An 18,053-nucleotide genomic window follows, 5' to 3' on the forward strand; every position below is an offset into this window, starting at 1 on the left:
ATACATGATAATTCTTTTTGGGGAAGGTCATTACAGGCCTGCTCTCTAGTGGAATCCCATAACCCTTGGGATGTTTTTATTTCCTGTTATAACTGAAGATTATTCCATCTCTGCTTTATCAGCTGCATGATATTAAAGGAGAGGGCTATACAGGGTGATCAATAGCTTGTCCAATAAGCTGTCAGCATTTTTGATTATAGCTCCAACATGATGATGACCATATCCCTCAGGGACTCACAAGTCAATACAGGAGACAGATCATAGCAGTCATATTCTTACCTTATCAGCACTGCATGGTGCAGCTGAACATATGCCAAATCTTCACCTGTTCCCCGGGGAGCATTGTGTTTGTAGTCTTACCTTTTTACAGTGGCTGGAAATGCGTCCTTTGTCGGATGTTAACTATAAAGTTGGATTCAGTCAAATATGGAATTGGAACCATTAAACAAGAGTCAAGGGCTCGGCTTTAATAGCTATGCAATAAATTTTAAGTTTCATAGTAATTAATTAATGACATCTCACTGAAATCTGTGGCAAAGAGAATGAGGTATGAGATGACGTTTTATAGAGATGACTTTATAGAGATTACAGTGCTGCTGCAGTAACAGTTTTTCTGAAATTCCCCATGAAAGCCATGGTTGCTTTTGTATCACTTCTCTAATATCTTTCATTCACTCCTCCATCTTTGTGCTTACATCCTTTAAAAAGCATATTTTACAACCTCCTCAGAGCCCAGCGTGCTGTCAATACAAAGCTTACCTACTCTGACCTTGTACCCCAGCACAACTCATCTTTTCCAACCGTAGGAACAGCCCTCTTAGCATTTAGCAGAGCAACCGCTGAGATGTGTGCTGAGGCGCTGTGTCAACGGGACGCATCTCGCCACATTTTTCACCTGCAGGTAGACAACATGTTTAATCTTAAGAGATTACAAGGAGAAGAAGCCTCTGTTTTCGCTGTCTCTTTCTCTTCCTTCTCCTCGGAGCGTGGAGCTTTTACCTCTCGCCGGATCTGCGGCTAGAACCTGTCAGCGCCGTGTCAGGCTCTTGGCCCATTACTGTGAAAAGAGCCTTCACACACACTTTGTTTTTAAATGTGAAGTACTGCGGGCCCAAACCTGTGGATAAAGGGAAAACTGCACTGTCTGAATAACTTATCGTTCCTTTCTGTCAGATTTGTCCACTATTTCTTTTTCTGCTTCAACCGATTTGCAACTCTAATGATTTTGCTGATGTTTTTTGACCTCCTCTGAATTTATAGTCATTGTAATCCTGAATTCAGATGTCATCTTTTTAGAAAGACAGAAAATTATAATTGCCTCTGTCCAAGATAATCTATAATGAACTCAAATGAGCTTTTGCAAACGGTGCCCACTATTGACCTGCTCCTGCTGTATTGGCTTGGCTTTATCAGATTTGAGTACAAACCAGTTCACATGTAATTAGTTTACTGTGTGTGGTGTTGTAAATCTTGCCGCAGACTAAAAATATCGTGTGGATGAAATAATGGACAGGCAATCATTATATAGATGATGTGATTACTGTTGGTTTTTTTTTTCTTTTGTTTTCTTTCTCCTAATGAGCCGCCTCAGACAATAATTACAGCATAGCTATTTGTCAAAATCTTTTAACTTTGGCTTATGTGTTAAATACTGTTTATTAAGAACTGCCACGAGGGTGTTTTAATGAAAGAAAAGAATTGAACATTTTTTTCTCTGGTGCGTTCATATATCATTTATTAGATATGTGCAGAGAAGCTATTCTGTGAAGGGAAGCTAAAATGGTAAGGTGTGTAAGTTCATGTGGGTAAGTTCAGCATCTTCTGACTTGATTCCGCTTTACATTAAGCCAGAAGAGATGACCCTCACTTAATCACCCCTCCCTACAAAGTCTGTTAGTTCAGTGACACGGTAAAATAGTTGCCTGTAGGCTCAGAGGCGAACTGAATTAGTGTTTTATGTTTTACGAAAAACAAAAGATCCAGTAAGTAATTGAATCCAAAATAATGAAAACGGCGGCTGTGTTTGTAAATTGAATATTTCCTTTTTCATTTTAATTTACATGCCTTGTACAATCCAAAGTATTCCAATCACATTACCAATTACATTCTTTGACAGTCACGCCATCTGATCACGCCAACACTGATGAAAAGGGTGTGATTCAGGGTCTTGGTCCTTGGCAGTGGAGAAGATTCTCTGCATAGTTGCATCCAGTTGCTTTTTTATTTATTGTTGTGTAATACCTGCCAATGTAACTCTGTGCTTGTCTTTCCCCTATTTTGGCTCCTCAGTATTCCTGTGCCCAGGGCTTCTGCGCAGGGTGTACCAGAGCGAGCACCTCTTTGAATCGGACCACCAGTCAGGAGCCTGGTGCAAAGACCCTCTCCAAGCCTCCGATAAGATTTACTACATGCCCTGGACACCCTATCGCACTGACACGTTGACTGAATATTCCTCCAAAGAAGACTTCATCGCCGGAAGGCCGACGACAACCTACAAACTTCCACATCGCGTTGACGGAACAGGCTTCGTGGTCTACGACGGGGCGCTCTTCTTCAACAAGGAGCGCACACGCAACATCGTCAAGTTTGACCTGCGGACTCGTATCAAGAGCGGCGAGGCCATCATTGCCAACGCCAACTACCACGACACCTCTCCCTACCGCTGGGGAGGGAAATCAGACATTGACTTGGCTGTTGACGAAAACGGTCTTTGGGTGATTTATGCTACCGAGCAGAACAACGGGCGGATTGTCATCAGCCAGCTAAATCCCTACACGTTACGGGTCGAGGGGACCTGGGACACGGCTTATGACAAGCGCTCGGCATCCAACGCCTTCATGATCTGTGGAATCCTGTATGTGGTGAAGTCAGTCTATGAGGACGATGATAACGAGGCAACAGGAAACAAGATTGACTACATCTACAACACAGAGCTAAGCAAAGATGGGTTTCTAGACATCCCCTTCCCCAACTCCTATCAGTACATCGCTGCAGTGGATTACAATCCCAGGGACAACCTGCTGTACGTTTGGAACAATTACCACGTCGTGAAGTACTCCCTGGACTTTGGAGCACTGGACAACAGACTCGGTAAGCACAGCTTATTTCTTTATTCTATTCTCATAATATTCAAACATGCCTGTTGCCTGTTTTAATGCCGTTTCCAGTGCTTGGGTCAGTGCAGATCAGTGATTCAGAGTGTGTGAGATGTGCTAAATTGTTGTTTTGTGCTATGTGGAAAATGGCTTGCTTTTTGCTTAGATTAGAGAGACGACAGTGGAAAATCACAGACATTTTAGTTTTTACCCATGAATTTGTGAACACATTCAGATCACTATCATTTCTGCAACAGGATAATGACATTCAACCATCCTAAACGTCTGGTTCAAAGGAAGATCTTCTAAAAAAAAAAAAATACTGGCCAGAAATGTCATCATGAAATTCAAAGTGGATATTCGTGGTTCCAAGAGGATTCTTTCTTAACATTTTTGGTGATCCACTGACCTTCCTTCATCATCAGCCACCTTTCCAACTGGCCACAACTAACACTATCAAAATGCAATTGTTATATTATGAGTTTACTGTGCAAACTCATACTCCTCAGGGGATGAACCTAGACCCTCCATAAGCTTTTCTCTGGCACCACCAACAGGCCCTTTGCACTTCATTCATAATCTGATGTGTTGATGCCCATCTTCATGCCCATTTGATCTACTCACACCCTTCGAACAAATTACATTTTCAGCCTTGCTACTTGAAAGCCTCTGAGAATAACGATATTCTCAGCATGTTGTTTGTTCCGCCTCCCACTTTTGTATCGTGGGATGTGAAGAACAGCTTGGCGTGGCAAACTTCTACACTTCAAGTCTTGTTGTTTCATGTTTTGGTCAAGTAGAAAGACATGATATGGAAGAAGAACATATAAGATGTCACACCTCAGGACAGTGTGGGCTGGTGATAATTGCCTTTAAGGAATGCTGCTCAATGTGTTATATCTGTATTTTTAATTAGACTCCAAAAAGGAAGTGAAATTAATTTAAACGCCCATGTAATACTGTACATAGAAAGAAATAATGAGCAGCATGAAGGTGCAGCAGCAATGATGAGCTGAAAAACGCAGCAACGTGCATCGTTAGCCTTAATATAGTGGACTCAATTCTTAACGACATGAAAAAACATATTTGTCAGGCCTGAAGTCTTGGACACCCTGGGCGTTTAACACTGTAAATTCTTCACGCTGTGTGTTTCAGCCACAAGCTAAATCTTTTACCCACTCCAGCGGTTGCCTTCGCCAATGAACAAGCGATTGCTCAGATTAAACTTCCCAAAACTCCTTTGAAAAGTCTAATTTATCCGCTCCATTGTTCTTTTTATAAATTGGTGCTTGTTGGGAAGCATGAAACAGGAAAAAAGAACCTGTTTTGACACACCGAGGTAATTCTTTGCTCTATCTCATCACCAGCTCTAGTCAAAAATGTCACAAGTTATTTGACTGTGAAATCTTTACCTCTGCTTTCTCCTCTGGAGCTTTCTCCACCTGCCACTTTGCTCAGCCGGCTGCTTCTTTACTGCTACTAAGTCCTGCTTCAACACACCGTGTAATATATTCTCTCATTCACTGGCTGTGCTTACAGTGTTTAGTTTTGATAATACACAGCTAGCCATAATATAATTTGTTGTAGTTAATGAAAGTGATATGGTGTTGTTATGTGCTTTCTGTATTAAATGATTATCGGTTTCGAACAGTGGCACACAATGGCGGCAGCATGTAGCTGCATGCACGCACACACATTCACATGCAAATGCAATTTCTCAGAACCAGGCTTCCTGGTGAGATGTTGACTTGTGTGTTTGGCTGCTGTTGTGCAGAACAGGCTGCCCTCCAAAGAGGCTGCGGCATGAATATAGATAATAAAATGTTGCATTAAGTGGATGGATGGAGTCAAAGACCAGATATAAATGTCAGATAAACAGACTGATAAGAAATGAAAGAGTGATTGAATGGACTGCGGAGTGATAAAGCATTTCATTTGATCGACTCCCAGACCAAATACACAGGATGCAGACTTATTCTGGCTAAAGCAAGTATTTATAGCCGTGTGCATTTTCCACACAATCGTCTCACGAAGAGCCTCATTTTGATTTAACAATAGTTAGCACAAAATTGTTTCAATCGATATCAGTATAGACCGCCACACACAAATTAGTTGGTATTTACTGCTGAATTATATTGTTGGAACCATTTACATGCTACTCCAGTGAGTATGTGCATCGATCAAATGGCTAAATGTGATTGAGGAAAACTGGAAATAGCGGTCGCAGAAACTTACAGCAACAGTGGCTGCTGAGAAACACAACCGATGGTATGGATTGCCGTCACTATGCAGAGCCAAAAGGCCAATATAGTACTTTCCTTTTGCTGCAAACGTGAGCTTTTGAAATGCGATCCAGTGTCATGATCACTGTGCCTGTTAACACTTCCAGAGAGGTGTCACTCTGTCATCGCTCTAACACAAGCTCATTTCCACTTGTGCTTCCACCGCCACGAGCATGCATGACCTGCCATACCAGTGGAGCATGCTACATGGGCATCAGAGCACAAGAGACATGGCCAGGCCCACAGCTGGGGCCCGGGACCGTATGCTGAACCACATGGGCCGTGGCACAGCGCATGCTACAGGGCAGTAGGCGGGGGCAGGGTAACGATGTCTGGAGCTGCACAAAAAGCAGGATATGGAACTATTCTACTTTGTCTAATTGGTAATGATTTTGATGCTTTTTGATCTCTGTCAGCAAAGGATCTTTTAAAATTCCTCCAGTCCTTTGGTTGAAAGCAGATGGGAGTTGTTGTTTTTTTTACCTCACCAAAAAAAGTGAAGAACATTTTATGATATTCATGAAAGGCAACATCTTTTTCCTGCATTTTGATTACTCCACACAATAATCCTGTGCTTATCTGTGCAGTTGCTGCGGTCTCTTCATCAGACAGAGCAATATTTTTGCCCAAACAGGCTGTTTTCAAGGACAGATGATCTGTGCCCAAGAGTGCTTCCATGACAACTCCATTGATAATTAAATTCACTGAATTGGTGATAAAAAAAAATGTGCTGCACAGACTGCTATTAGCAGGCAGATATAAAAGCTCTCTTACCATTAATCCCCTTTACATGATCACATTCAATGCAGCGTATGCAAGGACGACCGGGGAATGAATTGCTCTGTGATCTTCTCTTTAAAACATGAAAGAAAACAAAGTTGACACAAAGCTCAAAACTGCATGTGTAACACCTGAATAACAGGAAAACAAGAACATGAAGAAAATGTCAGAAAAATGTGACTTTTGTCCTATCAGGAAATGAAAATGATGCAGACTCATTTACAAAGGCCACAATGACCTCTCTGGAGGTTGTTGAAGTTAATCATTCAGTCATTGAGTTGTGGAAATTCGTCGTCTCCCGACCGTCCGTGACCCAGTTCTCTGGAGCCACCGATGAGAGTGTTCTCACCTCTTCCATCACTGCGTGGTTCAGCTCAACCATCCCCTCCACTAAGGACACATTGTAGTGGGTTGTTAGCAGCATGCAGAGGCTTGCAAACAGCTTGGAGTGGAAAAGGTGCGTGAAGTCAGTGTCAAGATAGCACGTACTATAATTGCTACTGACCAGGCAATCACCCTTTGGAAAATGCTATGTTCCATCAAAACTAGTACATCCCATCGTCTGAGCAATTTCTCCCTGCTTAACAAATCACCTATCCATTCTCTTAACCGCTGATCCTGTTGAGTGTCACAACTCAACAAGCCAGGTGAGGCAAGCGTAAACCCCCCAGATAATCATAAAATACAGAATAGATCCCCTGCTTATTGCAGTCTGCTGCTTTTTCTGGATTGTCAGTCGACCTCTTTATAATTCTGTACACATTTTGCATATTTAGAAATATTTAAAATCATCAATTATTCTATGTAAGATGGCAGTGTTGGTCTGTTAGTGGCTCAGTCCTCCACTTTGGTCCAGACTGAAATATCTCAGCAACTGTTGCATAGATGTCATGAAAATGAGTGCAGACATTCATGGTCTTCTGAGGATGACTTGAAATAACTTTGTTGACCTCTTCACTTTTCATCTCACGCCACCATCGCATCAGTTGATTTGCCAACACTTTGACCAAAAACCTGCTAAATGAATGACATTCCCATCAGCCTCAGCTGATGTGCTGTCCTATCAGATTGAGAGTGATGTATCTCGGTGCTCTTTGTCAATTTACTCCACAATAACAGCATTGCTAACTACCAACCAAATAGCTTCTTTTGCCAGCAGGGAATTAGACTAGCTGCATGCAGTATTCTGTCCTTAAGCTTGGCTGAAGACATTAGTCCGGGCCTCACCTTTGCCAGAATAACCTCTGAGCTGTGTGCCACAGTGAGCATGAGACACTGTCTGCATTGACTCCACAGGACTGCTAAGACGAGGGCAGCCACATGAGAGATTTTGCCTCGGTCTGACACACCTGCTGCTGGAGTGCTTACGTGCTGTCATGAGATAGAATTCGTGCTGCGTGTGCTGCAGTATATCTGTGTTAACTTGCAGTTTTTCGGTTTAACCCCACATTATTGTACGTAGATTTCTTATGGACTTGACAATGGTGCGCTTGCTGTTTGTGTACAGAAATGCACTTTCAGATTTTCACTGATTTCTATCATTCAAATTAGCATACTCAGATCCAAGTGTGATCTGGGGGCTGCGTGTGGAGGACTGTTTACAGAATACAGCAATCAGTGTCTATTAGTCTGTTGATACTTAATGATCTGCGGGGTGTTTCCTTCGCCACACATTTCAGTGAGACAGCCTCTGATTTCTGAAGGCGCCACTTTAGGAGTGATTTTTTTGTTGGCCAATGATTGGTGCATTGGATGTGGCACAGTTGGTGTCATAGATACATTCACTCTTTGGCAGACCTGTAATTTTGCCACATGTTGCCATCTGGCCGGGGCACGGTGCCAGCCCTGCTAGCCTGCAGGGAGCTCGCAGACGTGACGCGCCGACCTTCATGCCGAAACAGCCGATGTTTTTGGACGATTCGGCCCATCTTGGCTCTGTTTGGAAGTGCCTGACACATGCTAAATTGATTAAGACTGTCTAAGCGGTAAATGCAAGCTGGCAGAGTTTGGTGGAGATAATCTGAGTGTGACTCATAGTGCTCTTAAAGGCACAAGCTGTTGTCCTTTGCTTATGCACTAGTCTTTCAGGACCTATCATTGGTTTTGATTGATATGCTTTGGCATGCTATTATATAGATTCAAGTGACACCTTGCAGTTGTCACATGTCATCATAGTACCTTTTCTTTCTTGATTGCAAAGCTTTCGGGAAGATCTTGCTTAGTAATTCAAACTAAACGCTGTTATTCCACAAAAAAACAGTTTTTTGCATGCTGCATGAATCCCTTTTGATGTCGAGGCTTAGAAATGTAGGCTACATGCTTATTTGCAGGCTATGCACTCATCACATGCCTGGTGCACCTCTTGCAGAGGGCAATTTTCTTCGAGGGAAAGTGCAAGGTTTAGGATTATAGTTTAGAATGATTTTCCAAACACATGTACACACATGCGCACACAGACACATGCACAAATGCACACTCTTCTTGCACACCCTTTAATGCCGCAACACAATGGGCCTCTGTTAGTAATGCAGCTTTAGATTTTTTAGCATGGAAACAGGGAGCTCTTTGTTGGTGCTTCAGAGCCTTTTTTGAATGTTTCAGAGCCACATTCCCTCATGTTAGAATCATTTGTCATATATTGCTAAATATAATCATTGTTACCCTTTTAGTGCACATGTGTGCTTAGCTGATCTTAGTGCACTTCTGTGTTCTGGTGTAGAATCTGAATTAACCCTTTGCTCAATTTGAGCATGCAAGCTCATGTTTCAAGTGGCTCTGTGTGATCGCCCATTATATATCACATGATTTTGTCTGCCATCTCCTCCGCTGACTGGCCATCCATCACAGGCCTTGGCGGTTCTACCTTGATCCAGAAATCATACACAGATCACCTGTGTAGTGAGAGGGGTGGCAGGCAATCCCTCAGTTAAGGTCAACACCCTATCCATCTCGCTTGTCATGTACAGAAATGGGAAAAAACATACTTGCAGTAAAAATCAGACACTTTTGTGCAACATGAAACTTGTGAGCGAATGGGGATCGGTGCATTTTCCCATCTCTTTTCAGTGTAGAGGCAAAAAAATCATACCGTGCGTGCTTCCTCGCAGTTTTTCTTTCAGTTGCTGTGGTTGTGTGTAACTGCAGTGTGTAGGGTCTTCTCTTCCACTCCTGCTCCTCTAATCCTGATGTGTGTGTGTGTGTGTGTGTGGCTACCAGTTTCTCTAGAGCCCCCAAAAATTGCCACATTAGATTTAACAGGCACACAAGCCCGAAGTGATTTATTTTTGCCAATCAGCCGAGTTAATCTGATTGGAGGCCTCTGAAGCATCTTTAACTCTCTTTATCACCAGTGTCAGAGTTCCTCTGCTTTGCCCGATGCATTTGGCCCGTTCTGCTGTTGGTTGACAGTCTTTTGAAAAGCCTTACTCTAGGTTGTTTTTTTGTTGTGTTTTGCTTTTTTTTTGGCTAATGGCAAGACCTTGAGGGAGCGTGCCGTCCCTCTTAGTGAGTTTGTCTTAGTGAGTCTGACATCCCCCCTCCGCTCATGCGCTCACGCTCCCCTTTCTTCCTTGTGCTTCTCCTGGTATGTTTGACGATGTTTGGCCTCGTCAGTAGCCTGAGAGACTTGAGTTTTGGCTCTATGAAAATGTAATCCAACATCCCTCCATTTAGCTTTAAAAAAGATGTTGCTAAATGTGGTTTTCTGTGAGTTTTTAATGCAGACCATTACAGCACCGCATGTGCTGCATTAATGCGTCGGTGCATTTGCATAAAGTATTTCTGATTTAGGCTTTTCAGACTATTTGAGAGTCTATAAAATCAATAAATAATAACCAAATTAAAAACATGTCTTTCACAAGTGTAGATGAGCTAATATGTATGGACATTCAGCGAAAAACAGCACTTGTGTTTGCATGTATTTTCTGCACATCTGTGTTGTGGATTCATACCTACAGTACTTCACTGTAGTGCAAATGCGAGCAGGCTGTCATTTAACTCACACACTGCGAGTGTCTCTCCGGGCCTGTGCCTATCTGTGCATATATATCAGCCCGGCGCTTCTCCCAGCGCCGTGTGACCTCCATAGATGCCCTTTCAAGTCCCGGCAAGAGAGCTTCAGAATGAGAAATTAATTGCCAAACAATGCATAGCTCCCATCCATTACGGTTCTCATCATGTCTGATGATATCGAAGCATTACCGGATGTCTGGCTGCATAATTTACCGCACCCCTCCACCAGCGCCACCATCTTTCCACTCCCCTCATCCCAGTCGCACTCGCTGATGGATTTGTGGGCCTGCCACAAAAGGCTCCATTAAACAACAGGACTTTTATCGTCGTTTTATTTTCCCACCATTCTCCTCAGCTAACGAGGACACATGTAGCGTCTTGGTGGGAGCGTATGACATAAACGTCAGGGGATTGATAAGCCCGGGAGCTTCAGTGAATCAAGCTATTATGAAGACGGTACTGATTTTTGTGAGATGGCTTAAAATAGATGATGTTACTTCTTTCTGTGGATGGATGTAAATATTTCTCATCATAGATAAAAACTGACATTATGACTCGTGAATTAATGCTCAATTAGCTGATGGCAGAGAATTAAGAAACCTCTTTGGTTAAGATGGTAAAGGCTCAATTAATTTTTCCTCCAGTTCTCTGTGCTTTTATTCTGCGGGGTGGGGTCACATTGGGACACAGCCTTTCGGTCAATCTCAAATTCCTTACATTACTGTATTGGTCAGCTATGACGAAACCCCTCTTCCCCCCGTCTATTAAAGTGTAAAATTTGCATAATTTTGGCAGTTAGTACTTTACTTACTCTCTTTTTGAGCCCCTCACAATGCCATTTTGTGACACCGGTGATTACGAGTTGCTGGACAGATGATTTGGTTCAAAGTCCATTTCTACAGCAAAGATGCTCCCAACTTGTCATTCATCAGGAATTATTATTTTGTTTGTTGCAGCAGGACACATTACGCAAACACTCCTGTAGCTTCAGGCAAAAGTTCCATATTTTGGAAAAGACCGATTCCATTTTCAAGTCGGTACAGTTAACATACAACTCCAGCCAGCAATCGGTTATCTTATCTTAGCTTATCTTAGCTTAGCACAAGGACTGTAAATAGGGGGAAACAGCTCGCGTGGATCTGTCCGAAGGTAGCAAAATAAGTTGCGCAGCTAACAGGGCCTGTGTGCTAGATTATTTCTTGGCAGGGAGCAGTGACTTCCTGAAGTTTCTGATGGTGGTTTAGCAACCTCATGCTGATGACATGTTGAAGAAATTTGCTAGCTAAGCAACATCAAGGTTACAACCCCATATTGCATCACTCTGTAGGGTAGTGCATAATGTAATGTAATGCACAGACCAGTAACACTGCCACTAAGCCTCCAACTGTTAATACTAAAGTAAAAACTTAAGTTTTTCAGATTGCACCAAACCAGAATGGATTTATGATGCTATTTATGTATGATAGTCAACACTGTTGTTAGCACTGGTCATCAACAAGCTCAGTATAGTTTGTTCCCAACAATGAATATATTCCCTTTCTTTAAGCTCCATGTACCAAAAGTGAAGTTCTGAAATCAGGCCTGACTTTTAAGAGAAGTAAACTAAGCTACAAAGTTGCAGCAGCAGCCTCAGACCAAACAGCCACATGAAACAAGTATATGGTTGTAACTTACTTCTAAGAGATCCACTAATAGCCATTTTCATGGATTTAGGCTTCTAGTACGCTTCACTCTAAAAATACATGTCCCAGCACGCAGAAATCCCATTTTGCAGGCTTTAAACAGGTTAGTACAGAGTTAATGACATCACACAAAGACTGTCCAATATCTTCTACGGTCTATGCAAGTGCCTGCTGAAGATGTAACCATGCATAAATGCTCAAATACTAAAATTAGGAGGTAATTGGGTTCAGCACGAGGTTGGAAGAGTCACTTTACCATCTGACGTTCATTTCATTTTTAGCTCCGAAAAGCCCTTTCCACCTCTTTTGATCTTGAGTCTGCACAAGTTTCTCAGAGCCGACAAGCCCGCTCTCGGTGCGGAAACGGCGAGTCATGCAAGCCGGATTCATTTCATAATAGCATAGCAGGTTTTTCTCCTGGAGCCAAGTAGAGTGGGCTTATCTAATTGTGGAAGCCACGAGCCCTGGGATACAGAGAGAGGCTAATTAGTTAGAAATCCATGCTTTGAAATGAAACACAAAGCTTTGTGTGCGGTGGAAACAGACATGCGTTTGGCGAGGGGCATTTTCGTGCAACAGGAGCAGAGCGTGAATGACGAGTGGAGCTGGTGTCTCAATAGGAAGAGTGGAGTGCCCATAGAAGTTTGCTCTTGTCTTTTATGAATGAAAGGTCACCGGTTTAGGCGCAGCAACCCTTAAGAATCATGAAAATATGATAGCGGCCTGTTGGTATTATTCATTTTTAATCAACTATGTAATGCCCTTGAGAACGCATTGAATCTTAAATATAAAAAAGATAAATTACTTTGAGGTTTGAGGCCATTTTTTTGAATTATATTCTTAAACTTTGCCTTGTATCATTGTGGAATGTCTAAACACATCCGAGGACCCAATTGTAATTTAAAATATGACAAAGGGGTAGTGCTTGCTTAGTGGACATTGAAGAAAGACATTCATAAGAGAGGAGTTCGTGTTTTCTTTCGGCTCCACAGTTTTGTTGTTTTCTCAAACTCACAGCCCAACTCACATTGAAATCTTGCTCTAAGGTCACCCACGAGTCCCTCGGAGCATACCAAAGTCTTGTTCACCTTGCTGGTGCTCTCGAGCTTCGTCCCCCCCCCCCCCCCCCCCCCCCCCCCCCCCCCCCCTCTTCATCCCTTTGGATTGAATGGGAAAGCTGGCAAAACAAAACAAAATGTCCTTGTGTTGTCTCCAAGGCAATAGTGCCTGCAGACTGTGGCTGCTGTGTGCTGCTGGCTTTCTTTTTTTTTTTCCTTTTTTTTCTGCTCATCTCATGGAAAAGATATACAAGATTGCTCAAGGACACTTTCTTCTTTTCCACCAGTGCTCTCTGTCTCTTGTGTGTGCCTTTGCAGGCATACTTAACATGCTGTGTGTTGAAAAATAATTCAACAGTGGGCTCAACGGGATCATCTGGAAGTATGGAATTACATTCAAGACATGGTTCCCAGTGACTTTGAATTAACCTCATGCTGTGATGGCGATTTCCTCAAGCCATATTTCTCTGTGCTGTCATTTCACCTCCGGCACTGAAGACGGTGATACGCTAACTTTCATCATTATTATTTTAAAAGGATTGGGAAACTGCATTTACCTCATTGGCTTTGAAATTAAGAGATAATTACTGTATGGCTGGATATTGACTCGGTGTAATGATGAACTTCAAAGCGAGACCATGAAACATTTGAATAAGGACACAGCACATCCTTTCTCTTCCAAATGAAAAGCTGAGTTCACAAGCAATTAAACGCACCGTTGCCCATCGCACAACACTCGTGGTGGCTACCGTTAGCATGCATTAGAAAACCGAGAAAGATAGATCCTGCCGTGTACCTGACAGTACCTGAGTCCCTGACCATGTGACTCCACTAGTGCTATTGTTCCACCGTATTTTAGCATGTCACAGATAAACATTTAATTGGTTTTACCGCAAATGCAAGGCAAGATGGAAACATACCGTACTTTACCAGGAACACATGTTGCCTGTGGTGGAATATTTGTTATGTAGACGTCAGCAGCTATTTTGCCAATGGTTTATGGACCCTTTTGTCATTCTTTTTACCAAGTGAGAGACACTGTTGTCAGAAATTTCTACTGCACACAGCTGACATGAATGTGCCCCCCCCAATAACTATGGTCTGAACAACGTGACGTGAATGCAATGAGTCACGTCACCTTGAAGCACCCGACCTATGTCGTGTGACATGCTTAACAGACAGAACAGAGGTAACAGAAGCCAACATGTCAACAAACTAATGAAGACGTATCAGTTAACATTAGCCACCATACGCTATTGGTCATTCCAGACCAAGTAAAGCTGTGTTATAACACAAAACCTGAATTCACACAATTGCACAATAACTTGTGAATACAACTTTTTGAATTTTTCAAGTGAAGTCTTTAAAGCTATTAATTGAATGGATGACGCTACGCATTTTTCCATTGAAATGCTTTAAAACCAAACATCATCTGGTGTCTTATTATTCTGATTATAAAGCTATGGATGGTGCCTGTGCAGTTTACTGACTTAGCTAAACTAAAGTCCCTCAGCAAAAATCTGTCACAGGCAGAATCGCTCCTGTATCAACCGCCCTGACCAGCGCAGTAATTCCCTTATCCGAATAGGCCCATCTGCACACCTTTTTAACCACTATCTTATCTGAGCCTGTGCACTGTGACCTTTACTGACCTCAATCTGAGCAGTGAGCTTCCATGATCAGATTTCCATGAGGAACTCTAATGGTCTCCTTTTACTATATGCAGGTTCAGCACCAGGGGCTGATTTCAATTATGCTTAAATTGATGCCACTTCCCTTTACCGAGAGTTGGCGTGACATATTTGAGGTTATCACCACTTCTCCTCAAATACAGATGTATATAAAAATTCTCTCATAAATAATCATATAAAGAGGCTGGTGTTCTTGAAGATATTTCTCCCTCGCATTAACATGATCATTGCAGCCGAAGGAGCCACTGGGCTGCCGCGGCGCTGATTGATGATGATGTCTAATAGTGGTTATAGAATGTAAATGGTGATGTCTTGGTGGCTGGTGGAAATGTTCGATACCTATTTGAGCATTCATGTGGTTTTTAAAGCCCTGCTGATGGGTGGTCGTGTCAGTTTATGTTGGTTGATGAGGGTTTGTGTCTGAGTGTGTGGCCGCCGGTGTGTGGAGCATGTGACTGTGCATTTTGTGCTAGTTTATTCAAGTGTTTGCATCCACACACACCGGCGCATTTTCCGCTTAACATTTACCGCCGTGTACTCGCCTGATTTGTTTTTTTCTGTCTGTTCGAGAAATTTGGAAGTTACACAGCCTGCATTACCAGGTTGTTGGGAGTACAAAAGGCTCTGCATGTCTTTAGTTCACATTGCAATTCAATTAGATTCTTGTTAGAGTTCCACTTTACTGATGGAGTGCCTCCACAGGAGTGTCCAAGATACCTGCGGATCTTAGAAACACAACAAACCCTTTTGTTAGCGAGAGAAAACAAATACTCAATCAGCCTGGAACTCTTGCTGCGGCTGCAACCTATTTAATCAACCTTGGCTGTCGTTGAATGCTGCTAAGCGATGAATGCATTGACTGCTGATAGTGGTCTGGTTTGTGTCATTACAGCCTCCGGGCGTCTCTGCGATTCCCAAACCGTGGCACTAATTTATGCCGTCTTATTTCACCGCTTTCAAATTCACCATACAGCGAAATCGTCCGATTGCAAATTGAAACTCACTGAAGTGGATTTTAGCAGTCGTGTCTGTTATCTAAGCTCTCTGGATGTGTGACGTCCATTACACCTGCCAACCTCAAATCGACCCTCATTAAATTTTGTTTTGCTCCCCTTTCATACAAAGATTGGGGCCATTTGTCACTTCTGTCATTTTGATTGTATCTCTGCATTAGGCGGAAACAACGCCAATCCCAAATTGCATTTTTGCAAAGGCCCAGATTGTGTATGTGCGTGTCTGTCAGTGCGCTCTCATGGGAACTTATTTAAAGGGTCTACAGCGAACTGCCTTCTTCCAAACCACACACAGTAATAAGATCCTGACATATAGAAATGTCAGTGCAGCAAACTGAAGAATATTTGTACAAAAATAACAATGCAAATGTATAATGAGTAGCATGGAGCAGTGATCCCAAATAAAGATCATCCGTAGGACACAGTTTCATAGAAAAAGCCTGGCTACTCCCCACTTCCTGAAATATATTATAAAGTATGACCGCTCTGTGTGTCGTCTGACCCTCTGTGGCTTAACCAAGTCCACACATTCATGAAAAGCCTGTTGATGATTTAATTCAGGGATGCTATTTTCCAATCAGGGACACAGGGGAAGGAACATTAAGGGGACAGAATGGATGAGTAGATGGGTTGATTGATGTCTGGGAGTCGAGGAGGTGTGTTTGAATTTGAGTGGAAAGAAAAGGATTACCGTGGCAGGAAATGGGTGCATCTTGGTGTGCGTGTGTGTTGGTGTTATGATAGTCCTTGTCCCCAACAGCTCAGGTAAACAGCGTCATTAGCAAGCACCCCCTGGAGTGTATCCACAGGGAGGAAATAGGTATTCCAGTTTGTCTCGGCTGACCCAGAAATAGCATGTAACTACAGCATCCAGCTACTGACTCCCGGAGATATGGCCCCATCAACAGCTCTATTTAGACTGCGCAGCTGTAAGTGTGTGCATGTGTGTGTGTGTGTGTCAGTTAGCTTAGCCAGCGGGGGACCCAAGCTCGACACCATACATGCCCATGCAAGTCACACCTGCCAGTTCCAATTGATCCTCTTTGAACTATCTTCTCTTAAAGTGACGCATTGAAAGGAGGGAAGAATAGAACCCCTCTGCGGACGCTCTGTGTTTTTTTTCGCCAGCACCAAAATAAATTCCCCCCTCAGACATTAATGAAGTGTGACTGAAAAAAGAAAAACATTTACTCTCAGTCGTCTCCGTCTAACGCTGCATTTTTCAGAGAATCCATCGGTTCACTCTGTTGTTTCTTTCTCCTCTGCCAGAAACCTCCTCCTCTGTAATGGTGTACATGGACACGACGACGATGACAACGAGGACCACTACTCGACCGACCACTGTCACCATGACAACCACAACAGCCAGGACCACCACTACCAAGACGCCTGCTACAACAACTGCGATGGCCCAGTGGCCACGGACCACATCCACAGTGGTGGCACCTGTCCAGACGCCGGTGGAGGGTTTGGTGCCGGAGGATGACGACAGGGCGCCGCCTTCCTCCAAGCTTCCCAACATCAGGGTGGAGTACTGCAATCCCCTGGTGATGATGGACATCTCCTGGCCCAAGACCAAGCAAGGGATGGTGTCCAAGATGCCATGTCCACCTGGAACCATAGGTAATGTAGATGTTTTTAACAGGTTTCAGGAGTCTTATTTTTACATGTTTAGCCATCACTCTTGGGATCAGGCTATTTCCGGGAACTGTTTGTTATGTAAGTTACATTGCTGATGCTGGAAATGTTTCACTGTAGCAGAACAAAATAGCAAAATACAAGATTTTCCTACAATGTAAGCTCTCTCCACTCTCTCTTTCTTCATCTGTCCTCAGCATGTCGTTTAATAGTGTACCATTTAATCGGGGTCCCCTCCCAATACACTAGATGTCAAGATGTAGATCTCAAGAGCTCGCACTTAACACTGCATTTCCTTTGATTCTCAGCAATGCACCCATCCAAGCGTGAATCAGGTGAAACGGAACGGTTGTTGAGAAAATCAAAGGACATACATACATACATATAGTCAAACCTCTTCCAATTGAGTCACATTAATCTTCCCAATCCTGGAACATTCCTGTGTTTAAAATGAAGAACTATGCTCATTTCTTCATTCCTTCACTCTGTGAGGATGTCAGTACTCTCGTGAGGGGACACAATCTACCGTGAGGCTCCTCGCCTTGATGTTGGTCGCTGTTGTGTGTTTTGTTTATGTTTACACTCCCCCTGCAGCACTTGTTCTCCCGCTTCCTGCCCTCCCTCCTCACTCTTTTATTCCTGATTCATTGATGCAAGCCTAAAGGTAGCTTAGCATCGCATTTGTATGGAAACTAGTAACTAGTACACCACACACTCCCACATTTATTTCCTGTCTCTCAGGACACAATTAGTGTAATTAATTAGTGACTAAACGCATTTGTGTAAGGCACTTTGAAGGGGAG

The 18,053-nt window shown here is 43.0% G+C and overlaps 1 protein-coding gene across 1 annotated transcript in view; it reads left to right on the forward strand.

The window, feature by feature from the left end:
* Positions 1-18,053, forward strand: part of LOC121626796 (adhesion G protein-coupled receptor L3-like) — a 149,181-nt gene that overhangs the window by 65,456 nt on the left and 65,672 nt on the right. The window contains exons 5-6 of the mRNA XM_041965475.1: positions 2,290-3,090; positions 16,882-17,235. Of these exons, the coding sequence (XP_041821409.1) occupies positions 2,290-3,090; positions 16,882-17,235 (1,155 nt within the window). The remainder of the gene's footprint in view (positions 1-2,289; positions 3,091-16,881; positions 17,236-18,053) is intronic.

The sequence above is a fragment of the Chelmon rostratus genome, chromosome 23 (genome assembly GCF_017976325.1).
Source record: "Chelmon rostratus isolate fCheRos1 chromosome 23, fCheRos1.pri, whole genome shotgun sequence".
NCBI classification, from domain to species: domain Eukaryota; kingdom Metazoa; phylum Chordata; class Actinopteri; order Chaetodontiformes; family Chaetodontidae; genus Chelmon; species Chelmon rostratus.